General features: G+C 33.7%; 3 protein-coding genes across 8 annotated transcripts in view; 2 read left to right on the top strand and 1 right to left on the bottom strand.

Annotated features, from left to right (window-relative positions):
- Nucleotides 1–460: 460 nt before the first annotated feature.
- LOC106796696 (uncharacterized) lies at nt 461–1,151 on the bottom strand. Its single transcript, XM_014769615.1, has 4 exons — nt 1,131–1,151; nt 775–1,042; nt 601–685; nt 461–488 (listed from the first exon to the last, which is right to left on the bottom strand). Exons 1-4 carry the CDS (start codon nt 1,149–1,151, stop codon nt 461–463), a joined length of 402 nt encoding a protein of 133 aa, XP_014625101.1.
- An 876-nt stretch (nt 1,152–2,027) lies between these two features.
- On the top strand, nt 2,028–8,080 carry CPP1 (cysteine-rich polycomb-like protein). 3 transcript variants are annotated; one of them, XM_026126309.2, is made up of 12 exons: nt 2,028–2,253; nt 3,117–3,265; nt 3,346–3,901; nt 4,088–4,192; nt 5,009–5,484; nt 5,571–5,645; nt 5,725–5,905; nt 5,985–6,083; nt 6,185–6,251; nt 6,675–6,837; nt 6,953–7,725; nt 7,811–8,080. In XM_026126309.2, the coding sequence occupies exons 1-11, from the start codon at nt 2,137–2,139 to the stop codon at nt 7,677–7,679; spliced, it is 2,715 nt and encodes a 904-aa protein (XP_025982094.1). In that variant the 5' UTR covers nt 2,028–2,136; the 3' UTR covers nt 7,680–7,725; nt 7,811–8,080. The 3 variants fall into 3 exon arrangements, with proteins under 3 accessions (XP_025982094.1, XP_025982093.1, NP_001236112.2); XM_026126308.2 differs by having other exon boundaries at nt 7,804–8,080; NM_001249183.2 differs by having other exon boundaries at nt 2,064–2,253; nt 4,109–4,192.
- A 2,100-nt stretch (nt 8,081–10,180) lies between these two features.
- The window catches only part of LOC100813718 (kinesin-like protein KIN-7O), a 37,815-nt gene continuing 31,969 nt past the window's right edge, over nt 10,181–16,026 (top strand). For all 4 annotated transcript variants that reach the window (XM_003549214.5, XM_006601077.4, XM_006601076.4 and 1 more), the window contains exons 1-13: nt 10,181–10,378; nt 10,448–10,537; nt 10,638–10,756; nt 12,282–12,395; nt 12,499–12,580; nt 12,934–13,001; nt 13,099–13,173; nt 13,339–13,484; nt 13,564–13,666; nt 14,063–14,143; nt 14,452–14,520; nt 14,642–14,701; nt 14,779–14,940. In XM_003549214.5, coding sequence (XP_003549262.1) covers nt 10,258–10,378; nt 10,448–10,537; nt 10,638–10,756; nt 12,282–12,395; nt 12,499–12,580; nt 12,934–13,001; nt 13,099–13,173; nt 13,339–13,484; nt 13,564–13,666; nt 14,063–14,143; nt 14,452–14,520; nt 14,642–14,701; nt 14,779–14,940 — 1,290 coding nt within the window. In that variant the 5' untranslated portion in view covers nt 10,181–10,257. The remainder of the gene's footprint in view (nt 10,379–10,447; nt 10,538–10,637; nt 10,757–12,281; nt 12,396–12,498; nt 12,581–12,933; nt 13,002–13,098; nt 13,174–13,338; nt 13,485–13,563; nt 13,667–14,062; nt 14,144–14,451; nt 14,521–14,641; nt 14,702–14,778; nt 14,941–16,026) is intronic.

The following is a 16,026-nucleotide window of genomic DNA, read 5'->3' as shown; positions in this document are numbered from 1 at the left end:
TATTGGCTATATTGTGATTGAGAAACACTTCCTTGATCTGATAGTCCGCCAACATAGAATGACATACCTACATCTAATATGCATTCATCAACATCACCAAATTTGGGTTTTATGAAGATGCAACAAAATATCAAGTGTCAAATGTGATTGTTTTGATAATAAAGTGCTTTGGTACCTATTATGGAATTCTCGGATTTCTGTTATATCAGTGTTCACATATAACTTGGACCCATGCTTGATATTTTGGACACTGAGAGGATACTTGTCTGGCAATAATATCATAGTTACATGTAAAAAGCAATGATATATAATCAATTGAACCAAATCTCAAAGAAATAGAAACTCCATCATAATAACCTTTAGGATCTTTGATCTCAGCAAGTGTTAACATAACCACCAATGGCTTCCTATCAAAATAATTTTTCTCTATAGCATCATTAAGCTGAAGAGCATATGCCTCCTAGACGGTCAAGATCATATCCCCATCACTATAACCAAAAACATATACAATTAAACATATTAATTTAATATTTGAAAAGAAGGCTACCTCAAATGGCAAATATCTAAACAAAACTAAAAAAATAATGGCAGAAACAATACCTGTTATCCCTCAACTTGACTGTAACTCTATATGTAGGATTAACTGTTTTATGCTCAATGACTTCGACCACAACACCAACAACATCTATTTAAAAATTACAACACAACACAATCGTAGTTATTCTTCACAAACTATGATATTGTCCATGCTAGCAAATTCCCCAATCCACATACTAACTAAAGTGTCACGTGGTGCTACCCCATCAATAATATCAACAAATGGAGTAATAACATGGACATTAGTAGGAATCATAGGATGTTTGGCCTCCTTCACAGAAGTAGTTTTCACCAAGTAAACCAAAAATGGAATCCTACTCACTTTGTATTTAGAATGATTTTCAACAACCTTAATGTTCTGAATCACATATGCAGAACCACAATGCAACATTACCTCAAATTCAGGAAACAGTTCTTGCCAAAGAGTGGCACCAATCTTTGCACCCTGTAAGAGTCAACAATAAAACTCATCAATGAAAGAAAGAAGCGAAATGAATGTAGTCAAATACAGCATGGAACATCAGCAAACACACCGTTTGGTCCATGAACACCATTTCTATTTCTTGTCTACCATTGTGCTTGTTAACGTGCCACATATCAGTGATTCATACTACTATCTTCCAAGTCCATTTCTTGGTATGCAATTTAGAGATCATGTTTTCCTTGCGAGACATTTCTACAAATATAATCGAATTTATTTATAAAAACAACATAGCAAATACCATCGTACACTTAGTGAGGCACTAATACGGCCCAAAACTATCAAATATGTAAGTAAGTGGGTTCATGAAGTAAAAGAATTTATTATAAGAACAACTTCGTTTCTCTACTGTGGGGTATCAAAGGCAACAAACATAGCAAATACCATTGTACACTTAGTGAGGCACTAATACGCCCCAAAACTATCAAATATGTAGGTAAACGGGTTCATGAAGTAAGAGAATCAGAGCACCTGACCTTACACTGTGGACATAACCCTATATGAAGCAAATAGAGGAAACAATAATGGTGAAGCTTGGCTGTGAAAACAAAACGAATCTGCAGCTTCTTTGAGCTTCCAAGCACTCGATTCTCTCTTTCTTTTTTCAAAGCTCAGCCCACGTGCTCTCTACCAGCGACTAAGCACATTGAAAACAACAAAATAAAAAATTACATAAAATCATGGGACATTCTTGGACAGGAACGACAACCCTTCATATGTCGACACGTAAGTAAATTAAGACTATTTTGGTAATTTACAAAAGCTATCGGGGCCTTGTTTGTATATGGATAGATGAAGATTTATTACTAAAGATTATATTAAATATAGATAGATTATACAGATGAGAAATCGATAATAAATAAAATAACAAAAACTAAAAAGATAATAATAAAAAAAATAAAAAATAAAGCAAAATCTTTATATTGTTCCGACTTCCGAGCGAGTTGAATTATTGATCAGTGTGAGTGAGTATATATATATATAGAGAGAGCTTGTTGCTGCAGAAGAGAGTGATTCAGTGTAGGGTTTTGTAGAATAAGAAGAAAATTGTTTTGTTGATGATGGATTCTCCAGAACCTTCCAAGAACAACAATGGCAGTTCTTCTTCTGCCTCCACTCTCAACAACAACAACAACAACGATGATGCTCCTTCATCGGAATCCCCTCAAGTTCAAGTAATGTTTAATATTAACACTTTTTCTTTTTAATTATTATTTTTTTTAATTTCTTAATGTTGTTTTTGCTAAGATCACTTTAATTAGGGCTTTGGAAGCCTTCGGGATTTTGGCTATTTTGTGAGTGTGTTTGTAAATTTCACGGTTCTTGGTTTTGTGATGGGGGATAATTGGAAGAGGGTTTAGGGGTTTGAGTGAATTTCGATGAGGAATTGCTTTGGGTTTGGGATTATTGGGAGTTGTTTTGTTGCTAATTGTGATGGGACTTTGTAAGATTTTGTCTTTTTTGTTCTTTTCCATTTCTTGTTTGCTGATCATGGCGTTGGATTGTGACTGTGCTTGGAATTTTCGGAATGAACAATTGAATTCGTTGAATGCTTGATTGCTTGAATTATTCCATGAAACTTGTTTGGGATGATGTTTGTTTTAGACCTTACTTGTTTACAAGGTTTGTGAATCATACTGTGTTTGACTTTGATTGGACTTGCAAATCTTTTTATTTTCGTTGGTCATAGTGACTAATATTCAATGGCATTGATTGGCTGTTTCCTAAATTGTTTATGGTGATGTTGTTCTACCCTCTAAAGTTATAAAGCCGCATGTCTTGTTAATGGTAAAGTGAATGGTGAAAAGAAATAAAAGAATGTGAATTATATAAGTATGAATAGACCTTGGAGGATTTTTTCATGTATGCTGTATGCATTGTGATGCTGCACTTTGATTATTGGTCTTGACCCTGATTTTTGAACCCTCTTTTATGTACAGAGATGTTTAGAACATTAGCTAGCTTACTGTATTTTCAGACTGTCTCATTCTTTTTATGAATAATAAATGAATTTCATGTGTCACCTTTTTAATTTCAGGAATCCCCCTTTCTTAGATTTGTGAAGACTTTATCTCCAATTCCCACCAAGGCTTCTCATATGACACAAGGTTGTGTAGGGCTCAGTTCTCCACCCCTTGTGTTCAAGTCTCCACGTATTAGTCACCGTGAAACACAGCTCACGAAAAGGTTTGTGATTTCAATTGTGTGTGCCTGTTTGGTTATTGACAATGCACTGGCCGTTTGCTCACAAAATTTTTCCATACCAGGCCCCAAGGCACTCAGTCATTCGGTGGAGTAATACCTCAAAGTGTAAATGAAGGCAACAGGCTTGGTGAAGCTCCTGGAGATTCCAGGACATCAAATTCTCATCAGTCACTGCCAGAGAGGTTTATAAATGACACTCAGCAGGTTTTTGACTTCAAGAATGATGAAAATACTCAATACTACAGCTCTCCATCATGCATTGATAAATATTTGGTGGATCCTGGGGATATTGATCAAATGTATTCAGCTGACCAGGATGTGCAACAACAATCTACAGATGCAGCTGAAACATCACTAAGTGACCAAACTCATTCAAAGAATAATATATTAAATTTTGACAGGAAAGATGGTCCTGGTGATAAAGTGGAAGAATCTTTGCCTTTGTCTGAAGATTTTAACAAGGTTCATCTAGAAAAGGCAGCATATGGTGAAGAACCTGAAAAGATGGAAGGGGAGAAAAATGATGTTGAATGGTCTTCTCAAGAGCCTGCAAAGTTAGAGTCCATTTTAGCTGCAGATGGTTTTGATAAACGATATAGTCATGGTCCACTTCCTCAGGTAAACCATAGGTTCTTGCTGTCTATTTGTATAATGGTATTGTAGGGCAGTCAGTATTTAATGTTATGATCACATCACTAGATCAGCGTGACTTAGATGTTTCTCATTCCTTATTTGAATCTATAAACTTTTAATCTTCAGCTTGTGGAAAATTATTGATGGGATTATAAAAATTGTACACCTCAGTGGATGCCTAATCCCCTGCAGGATGTTAAAGGATGTGAAGATTACAATGAGATGGTGCCAACCTCACATGTAACTGCAGAGAATATCTTGCAAGATGGTTCCGAGGTAATCAAACTTGTTTTCTATTTCTTTGTAGTCATTTGGAGGCGGTTTAACATTTATTTGAATTTTGTTGTGCTTTCATTCCTTTGCAAGTGTGTCATTGTCTATGTCTATGTGTTTCATTTACTTTTAAGGTGAATAGATTCTTTCAAGGTCAATAATTACAGTCTTTAATATGTTTCTATTTTTTTTTATTTGGCACCTATTAACACTGATTTAAGATTTACGAGAAGAGAACAGTATTATGTACTTGATTGATGGTCAATATTTATAATCTAATGCTTTGTGATCCTATTTTTTTATATGGAACTTTGCATGCATCGTGGCAGGAATATTTTTAAGGAAATTAGCAGCAGTGGTTGGTATATTCCATATCTCTGTGGCAGATGGTTAACTGTAATTGGACATCTCTAGTTAAAAAACTTCCTCCATTTTTCTGCTTATTAAATTTACTTAACATGTAGTTTTCAAAATTTTGTGAACAGAAGTAATTGCATTTTCTCACATCATAAATCTTACGGTTTAAGGCATCTCTTTGTATAAGGAAAATTTAATTTGAGTGTCTTTCACCTTGTAAAGTATTTTAAACCAAGACTTGTCAGCAATAATTTGCTTTCTAAAAGGTTTCGTCCTGTAGTATGAAACTAGCGTGTTTCTAGTGGCATATCTGCTTAGCAAATGACTAATCTATCAGATAATTTTTGTAGGATAATGAGTTGTGATCATACTGTCAGGAATTTGCACTCCTTTTTTGTTTCAGTCTAAAAAGATTTCTTTTGTGCAATATAATATTAATAATTGTTATTACAATCACTGTAGGCTACTCTAAAGCACCATGGCATTCGTAGACGCTGTCTACAATTTGGTGAAGCTGCCTCAAATGCTCTTGGAAGAAATGTGAAACTGAATGCAGCTTCAAACACAATGATAACAGTCAAGCCGTCTGAACTTGTCACTTCCTTGTGTCCTCGGCGAGGTAGTGGAAACTTCCCTTCAACAAGTCCCAAGCCATCAGGTATCGGGTTGCATTTAAATAGCATCATAAATGCTATTCCAATTGATCAGGCTGCTACTACTGGTGTGAGATTATCAGATAGTTCACAGGGGATGAAATCCACATCTTCAATAAGGTTACAAAGAATGGAGAATGTGAAGAGATCCATACTTTCATCTAATGTCGATGGGCGATCATTAGTTGATACAAGAACTGAGAGCCATGAAATTGATGATACAGTGGCTACAGATACTGGAAATTCTGAGGACCTCAACCAACCTCCTAGCCCCTGCAAGAAAAAGTCTGTTCTTTTGATCTTTCTTACAATTCATGATTCTTACTCTTTATATGTTTAGTTGCATCACCAATCATCGCATTGCTCTTCAGGAAGAAAACATCAGTCACTGCTGATGACAATGGCTGTAAACGGTGCAACTGTAAGAAGAGTAAATGTTTAAAACTGTAAGTGGATTTTTGTATATATTGGTATCTTACTCTATGATATACGCAGTATCTGTCTTTTGATTTGAGCACTTCACAGTTACTGTGATTGTTTTGCTGCTGGAACGTACTGTACCGACCCTTGTGCTTGCCAAGGCTGCTTAAACAGACCAGAATATGTAGAGACAGTTGTCGAGACTAAACAACAAATTGAATCCCGTAATCCAATTGCATTTGCTCCCAAGATTGTTCAGCCTACCACTGATATTTCTTCACATATGGTATAAGATTCCTGTATCTTATTTTTGTTCATTTTTTCAGTTTCAGAAATGAATTGATAGTTTTATGTTCCTTTTGCAGGATGATGAAAATCTGACAACACCGTCATCGGCAAGGCACAAAAGAGGTTGCAATTGCAAAAGGTCAATGTGTCTGAAAAAATATTGTGAATGTTATCAGGTTGTGTATATTATGTCCTTTTCTATATGCTCTAAACATTTCACAAGTTTAATCTCCTGTGTCTGCTAATAGTACTTTTTTCTTTGCAATATTTCAAAAAGGCTAATGTTGGATGCTCTAGTGGATGCCGATGTGAGGGATGTAAGAATGTCCATGGCAAGAAAGAAGGTAAGAATTTATATCATGAATAGCTATTGTAAATTCTTAATGCACCAACTGAATAATTTAAATTGTCTGATAAGTAGAAATGAGGTGAAATGAATGTTGGGAGGTTTTGAGACCATGGTTTTGAATGATGTATTTGGAATTGAATAAAGAACCTCAACCCAAATCCCACTTGCTTCTAAGCCCACTTAGCTTATTATCGAGTATGTTTAGGCATGATGCCCATACAAATGTCACTCCTTTAATTTATGGTGCCTGTAATTATCTTTGATCCCTTTGGAGGTTGGTGCATTGGAGGGGGGGGGGGGGGGTTATTGTGAAGGAACTCCTTAAATCTCACTAACTGGTTACTTGAAGCACTATTTTAAGTAAAAATGTGAATTATCAAGAATGCTAGTTGATGTAACACACATTTTTTGAATTCAGATTATGTTGCATTTGGACATACTTCGAGTAAAGAAAGGGTGAGCAGTATTGTTGAAGAAGGATCAGACTGCACTTTTCACAATAAACTGGAAATGGTGGCTAGCAAGACTGTTTATGATCTACACTGCCTCTCACCTATAACGCCATCATTGCAATGTTCTGAGTAAGATTGCTTTCACTGTAAATCCTCCAACATTTGATATAAAAGAAATTATTGTCCTCAATATTTTTAACATCTCTGCTTTTGTGCTTTGATTGATCCTTTTCCATTTGTCCAGCCAAGGCAAGGAGGATGCTAAATCCAGAGTTATTTCTGGAAACTATCTACCATCCCCTGAATCTGATGTCAATATGTTGGCATCTTGTACAAACTACACTAAGTCTTCTGAAAATTTGCATGGCAGTGAAGCACTTCTGGACACAAATGAGATGTTGGGAAATACCCCCTATGATTCCCAAATTGAATGCAGCGATGCTGCCTTACTTCAGCTTACTCCTCTGCCTAATCCTGAGCAGTCTGGCACTTCATCATTCTCATCTGTACCAAATGAGTGTGCAAAGATTACTCACTCCAGACTCTCCCATGGATGTATTCGCCAGTTACCTGGCGGTTCTCTTCGTTGGCGTAGTTCCCCGCTTACCCCGAGCACTAGAGTAGGTGAAGCACAATATTTACAGTGTTCTGAATCAGATAGCAAGCTCTTTGACATTCTAGAAAATGAAACCCCTGATATACTGAAGGAAGCTTCAACTCCTATGACGTCTGTCAAAGTAAATTCCCCAACCCAAAAACGAGTTTCTCCTCCCCAGAGTTGTCATATTGGGATTGGATCAAGCTCCTCTGGAGGATTGAGAAGTGGCCGGAAATTTATATTGAAAGCTGTACCTACTTTCCCTTCATTGTCTCCTTGCATTAATTCCAAAAGCAATGGCGATGAGGATTCTTGTAACAGTCCGAGCAAGTCACCTCTCAAAGCTAATGAGTGCCCTCAACGTGAGAGTTAACAAGCAGAAGATTGTGTAATCTGTTGCCGACATCTTGTCTGTAAAGGTATGTTGACAAAATTCTGTTATTTTGTTTAAAATGTTTTAGAATATTATTACCATAGTTACACTTTCTTCATTGTAGCAAACAGGTTGCCGGGGGTGACTTATTATGTGAACAATCAACGCGAAATTGAAGTTATGGCTGCATCTTCCTCCAATGTCTATTCCTTTACATTCTTAGCAATTTGGAATTTTAGTTTAGTAGTTTTTTCTTGGAACAGATTCTTACTCTTGTTTTTTTCTACCCTCTCGTGGTATGAAATGCTATTGCACAATCTTAAATGGCGTCTCATCCTTCAAGGTAAGCTTGCTTTTTTAATTAGGTTAAATAAATAAAACACCACTCATTGAGTACAAAATTGATACTATTGATGCTAATCTTCTTGTCAGTTGGGCTCCACTTCGCTTTAACCGTTTAGTTTGCTGCATAAGGTGTAGTATTTGCAAATTGTGGTATTCGAGGAATTAACTTCCATATTTTTGACAAAATAAATAAATAAAAGAGTTAATTTCTACATTTTTGCGTCTTTTCGAAATTCCTTGTTTGGTTAGACATGGGCATTTATATAATTTTAGTGATTGGGACAAATTTAGCTTCCTAGTTTATGCATATTTGGAATTGGATTCAAGGGGATAAAATGAAAGATTTTAAATTAGTTTTTCTCTTGTTCTCCGTTGTCTTTTATACCCCCCCCCCAAAAAAATTCTTCTAGTAGACTTAAAACATTAAATTATTCCTATCAATTTATGAAGCTGTCTTTGATCGTATATGTATTTTAATTTCTACTCGGTTTTTAATTAAATTGATCGGATTTTTTGAAAATGTATATGCAATATCTTTAGGTATTCTACGATAGATAGATTGGCATTTTATTTTCAGAAAGATAATATTTTTGTTGGTGATTCTAACTAAGTGAATGCTACCATGAAAATTGAGAAAGATAAAAAAAAAGTATTTTGGTTGGATAGAAATTAATGTAGACATAGTAAATTGTGGCATATTAGAATATAACTTTGGTACTTTTTTCAAATTTCTTAGTCATATGATTCAGTTACTTTTTGTTATGTATAATTAAAAATAAAACATCTCTAATTTTTTGTAAAATTTGTAATAACTCAGATGAGGAGTTTTTAAGTTTTGAACCATAAAATTTATCTAAAAAGAAAGAAAAAAAATGTTATCCACTAATATAAATTTTATGCTATCATCTAAAGATAATTAATCTTAATATAATTTTTATTAAGATAATTATTATAAAAGTTAATAAATATATTGTTAATTTATGATTTAATGATAATATAAGATTTGCTTTAACTCGTCAGTGTACAATTTATAGTTTGATTTAATTTTTTTCTTGTGAAAATTGAACTAAATTGTACACCATTCTCTTATTATTACTTTGTTATACTTTCATCAGTTCATGTCAAATCTTGCTATCCTAATGGACCTACCCTAAATCATGACATAACTTTAAAAATGATAATATATGTAATTTTACACGTGTTTGACAATTTTGTTAGTTTCGTTAACTTGTGAGTTCATAACTAAGATGTAAATGAGTCGTGCTGTGTGATTCATTTATTTAAATGAGTCTAACTAAGAATTTGAGCTTGATTTGTTTTAAAAAAACAAAGCTTTAACTTCTTTTGTTTAAATCATATATAACTTAATTATTTTTTATATTTTAAAGATTTTCATTAATTTTTTAGTTTTATCAATTTAGTATTTAACAAAATATTAGATAATAATCTACAAATAAAAAGTTATATTAAACAAGTGGTATAATACTGTGAAAAAAATTATTAACAATACAAAAGTTACTAACAATATTTTATATATTGTATAAAGTATGTTTATAATCATCCGTAATCATTGCTTTGTTTGTATTAAAAATACAAAAGTTTTTAACAATATTTTATAAACTATGATCAATTATCAGTTTACCTGCATATTTTTATGTCACTTTCGTCAGTATTCATATTTTAAAATAATTTATTTATTATCTTTGGTCTTATATATAAAAAATAAAATAATATTTTTATGATCTAATTATAAGAAATATAAGGTTATTTTATCATTAATTTTTTTATTTCTAATTAATTGTGAGGTATATTATTGATATAAATTTATTCTCCCTTGCAAGTGAATACATTTATTGAATTATCAATCAAATAATGTATAATTTTTGGTTGAAAAATTATCTTTTGAAAAAATATTAACAAAATAGTTAATCTAATTATTTTATTGATTTTGATGAGTTAAGTAATTGCTTCTTATATACCTGAGCAAGCATATAATTACATGCTAAAAAAATAACAGAGCATTTGTTACGAAAATGAATATTTTTTTACGGTAAATATTTATTTATTTAGTATGTATATAATAAGTAAATAATAATAAATTAATAAACTAGACTTGCCCTAATTCGTCATATAAGGCGGGAAAAGAAAAACAAAATTAAATTTAAGCAGAGACGAAAGTGTTGCAGAGACGAAAGGAAGTGGTGTTGTGATTCTGATTGCGATTCCGATTCCGATGGAGAGGATTCACGTCAGCGTTCGTGCAAAGCCTCTCTCCCAGGATGAGGCAAAAACCAGCCCCTGGAGAATCTCCGGCAACTCCATTTCCATTCCTAACCTCTCCAAGTTCGAATTCGGTATCTTCTTCTCTCTCTCTCTCTTCTCCTCTTGAGAATCTCTTTCTTATCCTAACTTTCGCTTCGTAGATCAAATATTCAGCGAGAATTGTGCCACCGCGCAAGTCTTCGAAGCTCGCACCAAGGATATTGTGGAAGCCGCAGTTCGCGGATTCAACGGTTTGCAGGCTATAATGCTATTTGCTTTGTTGTTGTTGTCGTTGTTGTTAATTAGTTGGATTTTGTTAACTTAGGGTTTGTGATTTGATGTTAATTGAAGGAACTGTTTTCGCTTACGGCCAAACTAATAGTGGGAAGACTTACACGATGCGAGGCACGAAAGCGGAGCCTGGAGTCATTCCTCTCGCCGTCCACGATTTGTTTCAAATTATTCAACAAGTAATCGCTTCCTACCTTCATTTTTTTTCGTTTTTTTTTTATGGCGAAACCGATGCACAAGAGTCGAAACAAGTATGACAAACTACAGAGATGTTGAAATTTAACTTTTATTGATAAAAGTCCTGTTCGGATAATTTTTTTTTCATAAGAACTTATGGGAGAAGAAAATAAGAAAGTAAATTGAACTTAGCTAAAACCTACTTATGCACTTAGTGCAAGTTTGGTTTGGCGGCATGCCGCCATGGATCCTGGTCTATCTGAAGTAAGTTTATATAGCTTCTATGTCGAATTGGTGTATTTGACGTGAATTTGGTGCTAGATGTGATTGGAAAATACAATTCCAAACATGCTATTAAGATTTTGGAGAAGGTAAATGAGAAAGCTTGTATAAAAGTTACGTACATAAGTTGATTTTAGCTTAAGGAAGAATTGGATTAGTTTAATTCATTTTATTTTCTTATTTTTTTCCTATAAGTATTTATAGAGAAGTTTATCTAAAAAGGGGAAAAAAGATTGAACTCTAGACCTCAGAGACTTGGCTATTATATTATATCAATTGTTTAAAAGTTAAGCTGTTGGTGAAAAGTAGATGAATAGTTTATATCTGATGCTTTTAAATTGCTTCTTCATAGGATTTGTTGCCAAATTTGTGGTACAAATATGCATAGCAATTGTCAGATTTATCCTTTCGTGTCTCCACTTTAGTTTTTATTAGATTTCAGCTTAAAACCAATTGGCATGCGTGAACCTACTAGAATAGGAGAAAGCCAAGATGGGCTATAGGCTCTAATACCATGTTAGATTTTAGCTTAAAACCAACAATTTGCTCTAAGTGAAGTTTTTCAACAGATATATAAGCTGTATCCCTAGAATTGAGGCACACAATGTGAGACTTCCTAATACCCCAATCCGCAGATGCTTGCTAGAATAGGCAAGAACCAAGATGGACTATAGACTCTAATACCATGCTAGATTTTAACTTAAAATCAATTGACTCTAAGTGAAGTTGCCCAACAAATATATAAGTTGCACCCCGAGAATTGAGGTAGACAATGTGAGACTTCCTAACTGTTCATAAGGATAAACAAACATGACACTTTATAACTTTGAAGAACTAAATTCTTTGAAGGATTAATGCAGTGATACTGTAATCTAGGATTGAGAGGCTGAAACGTGAGGTGTGCCTAAATTGCTAAAAAGTTGGGTATTGTTATTTGAGTTATATTTTGAGGTTATTAATAATTAAACACAGTTTTGGTTCTTGTGGGCGAGTGCTTTCAATTAAAGCTACTAGAGTTGTGGGGAGTGCATCTGTACTTGCAACTACTAGTTGTGAGAAGTGTTGGTTATGATAACTATGTTCTTAATGAGGCTTCATACTTTGGAATTTAGAGATTATCCTGAAGTTTTTCCTTCTAAACTGTTCTATTATTATGATAATATTCTTAAACTTTTTTTATTTTGTATTATCTCCTTTTGATATCGATCTCATAATATGTGGAATACTATTTCTTATTCATTTTAGGATGTGGATCGAGAATTTCTTCTTAGAATGTCATACATGGAGATTTATAATGAAGAGATAAATGATTTGTTGGCTCCTGAACATCGAAAACTGCAGATTCATGAAAATCTAGAGGTTGTTTATATATTTATATATATTTTGCAAGTATGTTCATATCTGGTGACAGGTGTTATATTTGTAGTCCTTAATACTTCATAATTTTTCTTTGAAATCACAGCGGGGGATATATGTTGCGGGGTTGCGAGAAGAAATTGTTGCCTCTCCTGAGCAAATCCTTGATCTCATGGAGTTTGGAGAATGTAATTTATCTGTTTCATTTTTCTTATGTTCTTACATTTAACTCTTGTTAATTTTGAGGCTTAAATTTTCTTTCATATGTACTTGAACTTCAAACTGAGATGGAAAAGAGAAAGAACCTCTATTTCAATTTGATTTCTGTGGTTCCTTTGTTCGCTAGCTTTTCTGTGTGATCCTCCATACTTTTGGTTATCTATGCAGTATATTTATATTCATGAAGAATCTTTTAGACTATCATTTTATCTCTCTCTCCCAAACACCTGCATATTTTATATCCAATGTGCTGTTTGGCATATGTTATGCTACCCCGATCAGTTAACTAATTTTTTCCTTCTGTTCTTTGCATTTCTATCAGCTCATAGACATATTGGAGAGACAAATATGAATGTGTACAGTAGTAGGTCCCATACTATTTTCCGCATGGTAACAAGTGTTCTTTCAGATGTTAATTTTTTTTCTTTCTGTTTTTTTAGATGCTTATGCTTGCCCCTATGTCCAATTAATACCTTGTGTTTAATAGATAATTGAGAGTAGGGATAGAAGTGAAGATGGAGGAAGTGGCAGCTCTTGTGATGCTGTCCGTGTATCGGTGTTGGTATGTTAATGTCACTTTTTCAACTAGCAAGTAATCTCTCTTTGGGGAAAAGTTATTCTTTTTTGTTTGTCGACATTCACACACAAGTATCTTCTCTCCTTTTATTTAAATGACTTTTTTTGGTGTAATTTTCCATATTGGTCATCATTATCTTCTTATTTCTAGAATTTAGTGGATCTTGCTGGTTCAGAGCGTGCTGCAAAAACTGGAGCAGAAGGTGTCCGACTCAAAGAAGGTTCTCACATAAACAAGAGCTTAATGACTTTGGGAACTGTGATTAAAAAATTGAGTGAAGGTGCTGAGAGTCAAGGGTAAGTTTAAATGATAATATTTAGCTTTCTTTTTTCATTTTTGAATGAGAAAAAAAGAAAAATCTAATATTTTATGCAGGAGTCATGTTCCATATCGAGATAGCAAGCTGACTCGAATTTTGCAACCTTCTCTCGGAGGAAATGCCAGAACAGCTATAATATGTAATATCACACTTGCACAGGTAAGGTGTCCCTGCATTGTTTTTTATGTTTCACACTGTTATATCAGATATCCGTGGACCGTGAGTTTAACACTCTGTCCATTTAAACAATTTTATTTTTATTACTCGATATAATTGACTAGTGGAAGATGCCCTGTTTCTTACCATGCTTTATATCATTGCAATAATTGGCTTCAATGACTTGGAGATAGAACATTGTGAGGTGATTTCACTTATTTGTTTATCACCTGATTAATATCCATCGAATCTAATACCTTTGGTCAGACGATTTCAATATCCTGTTTTTCTTTTCTATGCTCACCCTACTTTCTTATTTGATATTTTATGAAGGAGTATCAAAATTTTCCTTTAATATTCTTTTCATCTAGTTATTTCATCACATTTTTTATATGGCAGATACATACAGATGAAACTAAAAGCAGCCTTCAATTTGCAAGTAGAGCACTTCGTGTCACAAATTGTGCTCAAGTGAATGAGGTTTCATCTAACCCATTTCCCCATGTTTGGAAAGCTATTTTATTTTGATTTTTGTTCTGTATTTTTAGTATTGCTTGCATTTCAAAGTAGTTCTCTTTGTTACTTTCTCTTCTCACCAATAAACTTTTTCTTCATAACAAATATTTTCATTGCATTATCTCTTGCAGGCAGGTTCAATTATTCATATATAGATGCTCTTACTTTTTTTTTTTGTTGTGCAGTTCTGCCTTTTGTCTTCTGTTGTATGATTTGGTTCTGCATTGATGTGTATCTTTCAGTATCATTTTTCCACTTTGTTTTGCTCACAGATTTTGACAGATGCTGCTTTATTAAAGCGCCAAAAGAAAGAGATTGAAGATCTTCGTGCCAAATTGATGGTTGATATAATTTTCAGTTGCTATTTTTTATATTTGATTATCATAAATTATTGTTTGATAGAAAATAAACAAAAAAATAGTTCCTCAAGTGTTGCCATAATTATATTTGTCTTTTCTTTAGGGTTCTCATTCAGAGCATTTGGAACAGGAGATTCTGAACCTTCGAAATACATTATTACAGGTGTATGAATTTTCCTTTCGGGTTAATTGTAATAAGGTTTTTGTGTATTCTGCATTTTACAATGTTTATCTTGTCAGACTGAACTGGAAAGGGAACGCATAGCTTTGGAATTAGAGGAGGAAAAGAAAGCTCAAGTTGAATGGGAAAAAAGAGTACAGGAACAAGCCAAGAAAATCGAAAATTTGAGTTCAATGGTTTTGTTTTCAAACAGGGATGAAAGTCGTGAGCATATTAAAAAGGTACTATTAACACATGTACATAAATATCTCAAGTATAGTTTTTGAGTGGTATGTATTTTTTTTTCCTTTAATTTTCTTATCAGGTCGTTAAAGCTAATTTTACTATGTTTTGGATACATCCTAGGAATAAAAATATTAAATTGTATGACTGCATCTTTTGGTGTACTATTGAGAGGATTTTGTTGCTCACTGATAGTTAAATTGTATGCTTAAGGCCTAATAATTGCATTTACTATTTTGCTTTCAATGGAAATGAATATCCATTTTTCCCCAACTGATTGCTTGTGATCAACATCCTGTGAATCACTTATCAGAAGCTGTTAGTGCTCCATACCTTTATAATATAGGCATTATTTACAGCTGTCAATTGTGAGAGCAGTGGAGATTATTTGATGAAATATATTACTGAACACAATTGACACACAGTATTGCAATTTGCTTGTTGCTTAAGAGACAGAAGTCTCCTACTGGGACTTTGGGAGTAAGTAATCTCTATCCACAAACTGCATATAACAATAATTCCCTCTATTGCACCCTACTACTATCAGATATATTTCTGATACATAACTGCAGTTAGTTATTTTCTACAAATAACTGCCATTAGATAATTTCCTATTATCACATAAACTCCTAACACATAACTAATAGTCTAATACTAACTATTTTCTATTAATAACTGCAGTGAATGAAACATTTTCTCCTTCTTGCACCCCCATACTCCATTTCGGATTCTTTCCAACATTGCTTTGCTGCCAAAATTTAGGCTGAAAGTTGTAACTACTGATTGGTGTGGTAGTTGTGGTGATTTTTTCTTCTATATCCTGGGCTAACTCCATTGCCTTCAAGCAGGTCCTTGGTTTAAAGATATGAGCCCTTCATTTGATGTTTGGTTGCAAGCCTCCATGGAAATACCCCAATTACTATTCTTCAGGCAATCTGTTCACTTGAGAGGACAGAAATTCAAATGCTTCAATGTATTTTCTACACTTCCAAATTGCTTAATAGGGATTTCCTCTCTTCTTCCACCAAATCTGATCACCATTGCCTTCTTGAGTTTTTCCAAGAGGATCCTCAGTTTCCCTCAAC

This window comes from Glycine max, chromosome 17 (genome assembly GCF_000004515.6).
Source record: "Glycine max cultivar Williams 82 chromosome 17, Glycine_max_v4.0, whole genome shotgun sequence".
Lineage (NCBI taxonomy): Eukaryota > Viridiplantae > Streptophyta > Magnoliopsida > Fabales > Fabaceae > Glycine > Glycine max.
The sequence above is the reverse complement of the archived record's forward strand: the minus strand, read 5'-3'. Positions and strand labels throughout refer to the sequence as shown.

Bases quoted from the DNA above. Each gene is read 5' to 3' on its own strand.
- CPP1 (XM_026126309.2), top strand. From the start codon at position 2,137: ATGATGGATTCTCCAGAACCTTCCAAGAACAACAATGGCAGTTCTTCT. The intron at 5,485-5,570 runs GTCTGTTCTTTT...ATTGCTCTTCAG, and splicing joins CCTAGCCCCTGCAAGAAAAA to GAAGAAAACATCAGTCACTG. The intron at 6,084-6,184 runs GTTGTGTATATT...TATTTCAAAAAG, and splicing joins AATATTGTGAATGTTATCAG to GCTAATGTTGGATGCTCTAG.
- LOC106796696 (XM_014769615.1), bottom strand. From the start codon at position 1,151: ATGGTGTTCATGGACCAAACG. The intron at 1,043-1,130 runs GTGTGTTTGCTG...TGACTCTTACAG, and splicing joins TGGTGTTCATGGACCAAACG to GGTGCAAAGATTGGTGCCAC. The intron at 686-774 runs GTATGTGGATTG...ATTTTTAAATAG, and splicing joins ACCACGTGACACTTTAGTTA to ATGTTGTTGGTGTTGTGGTC.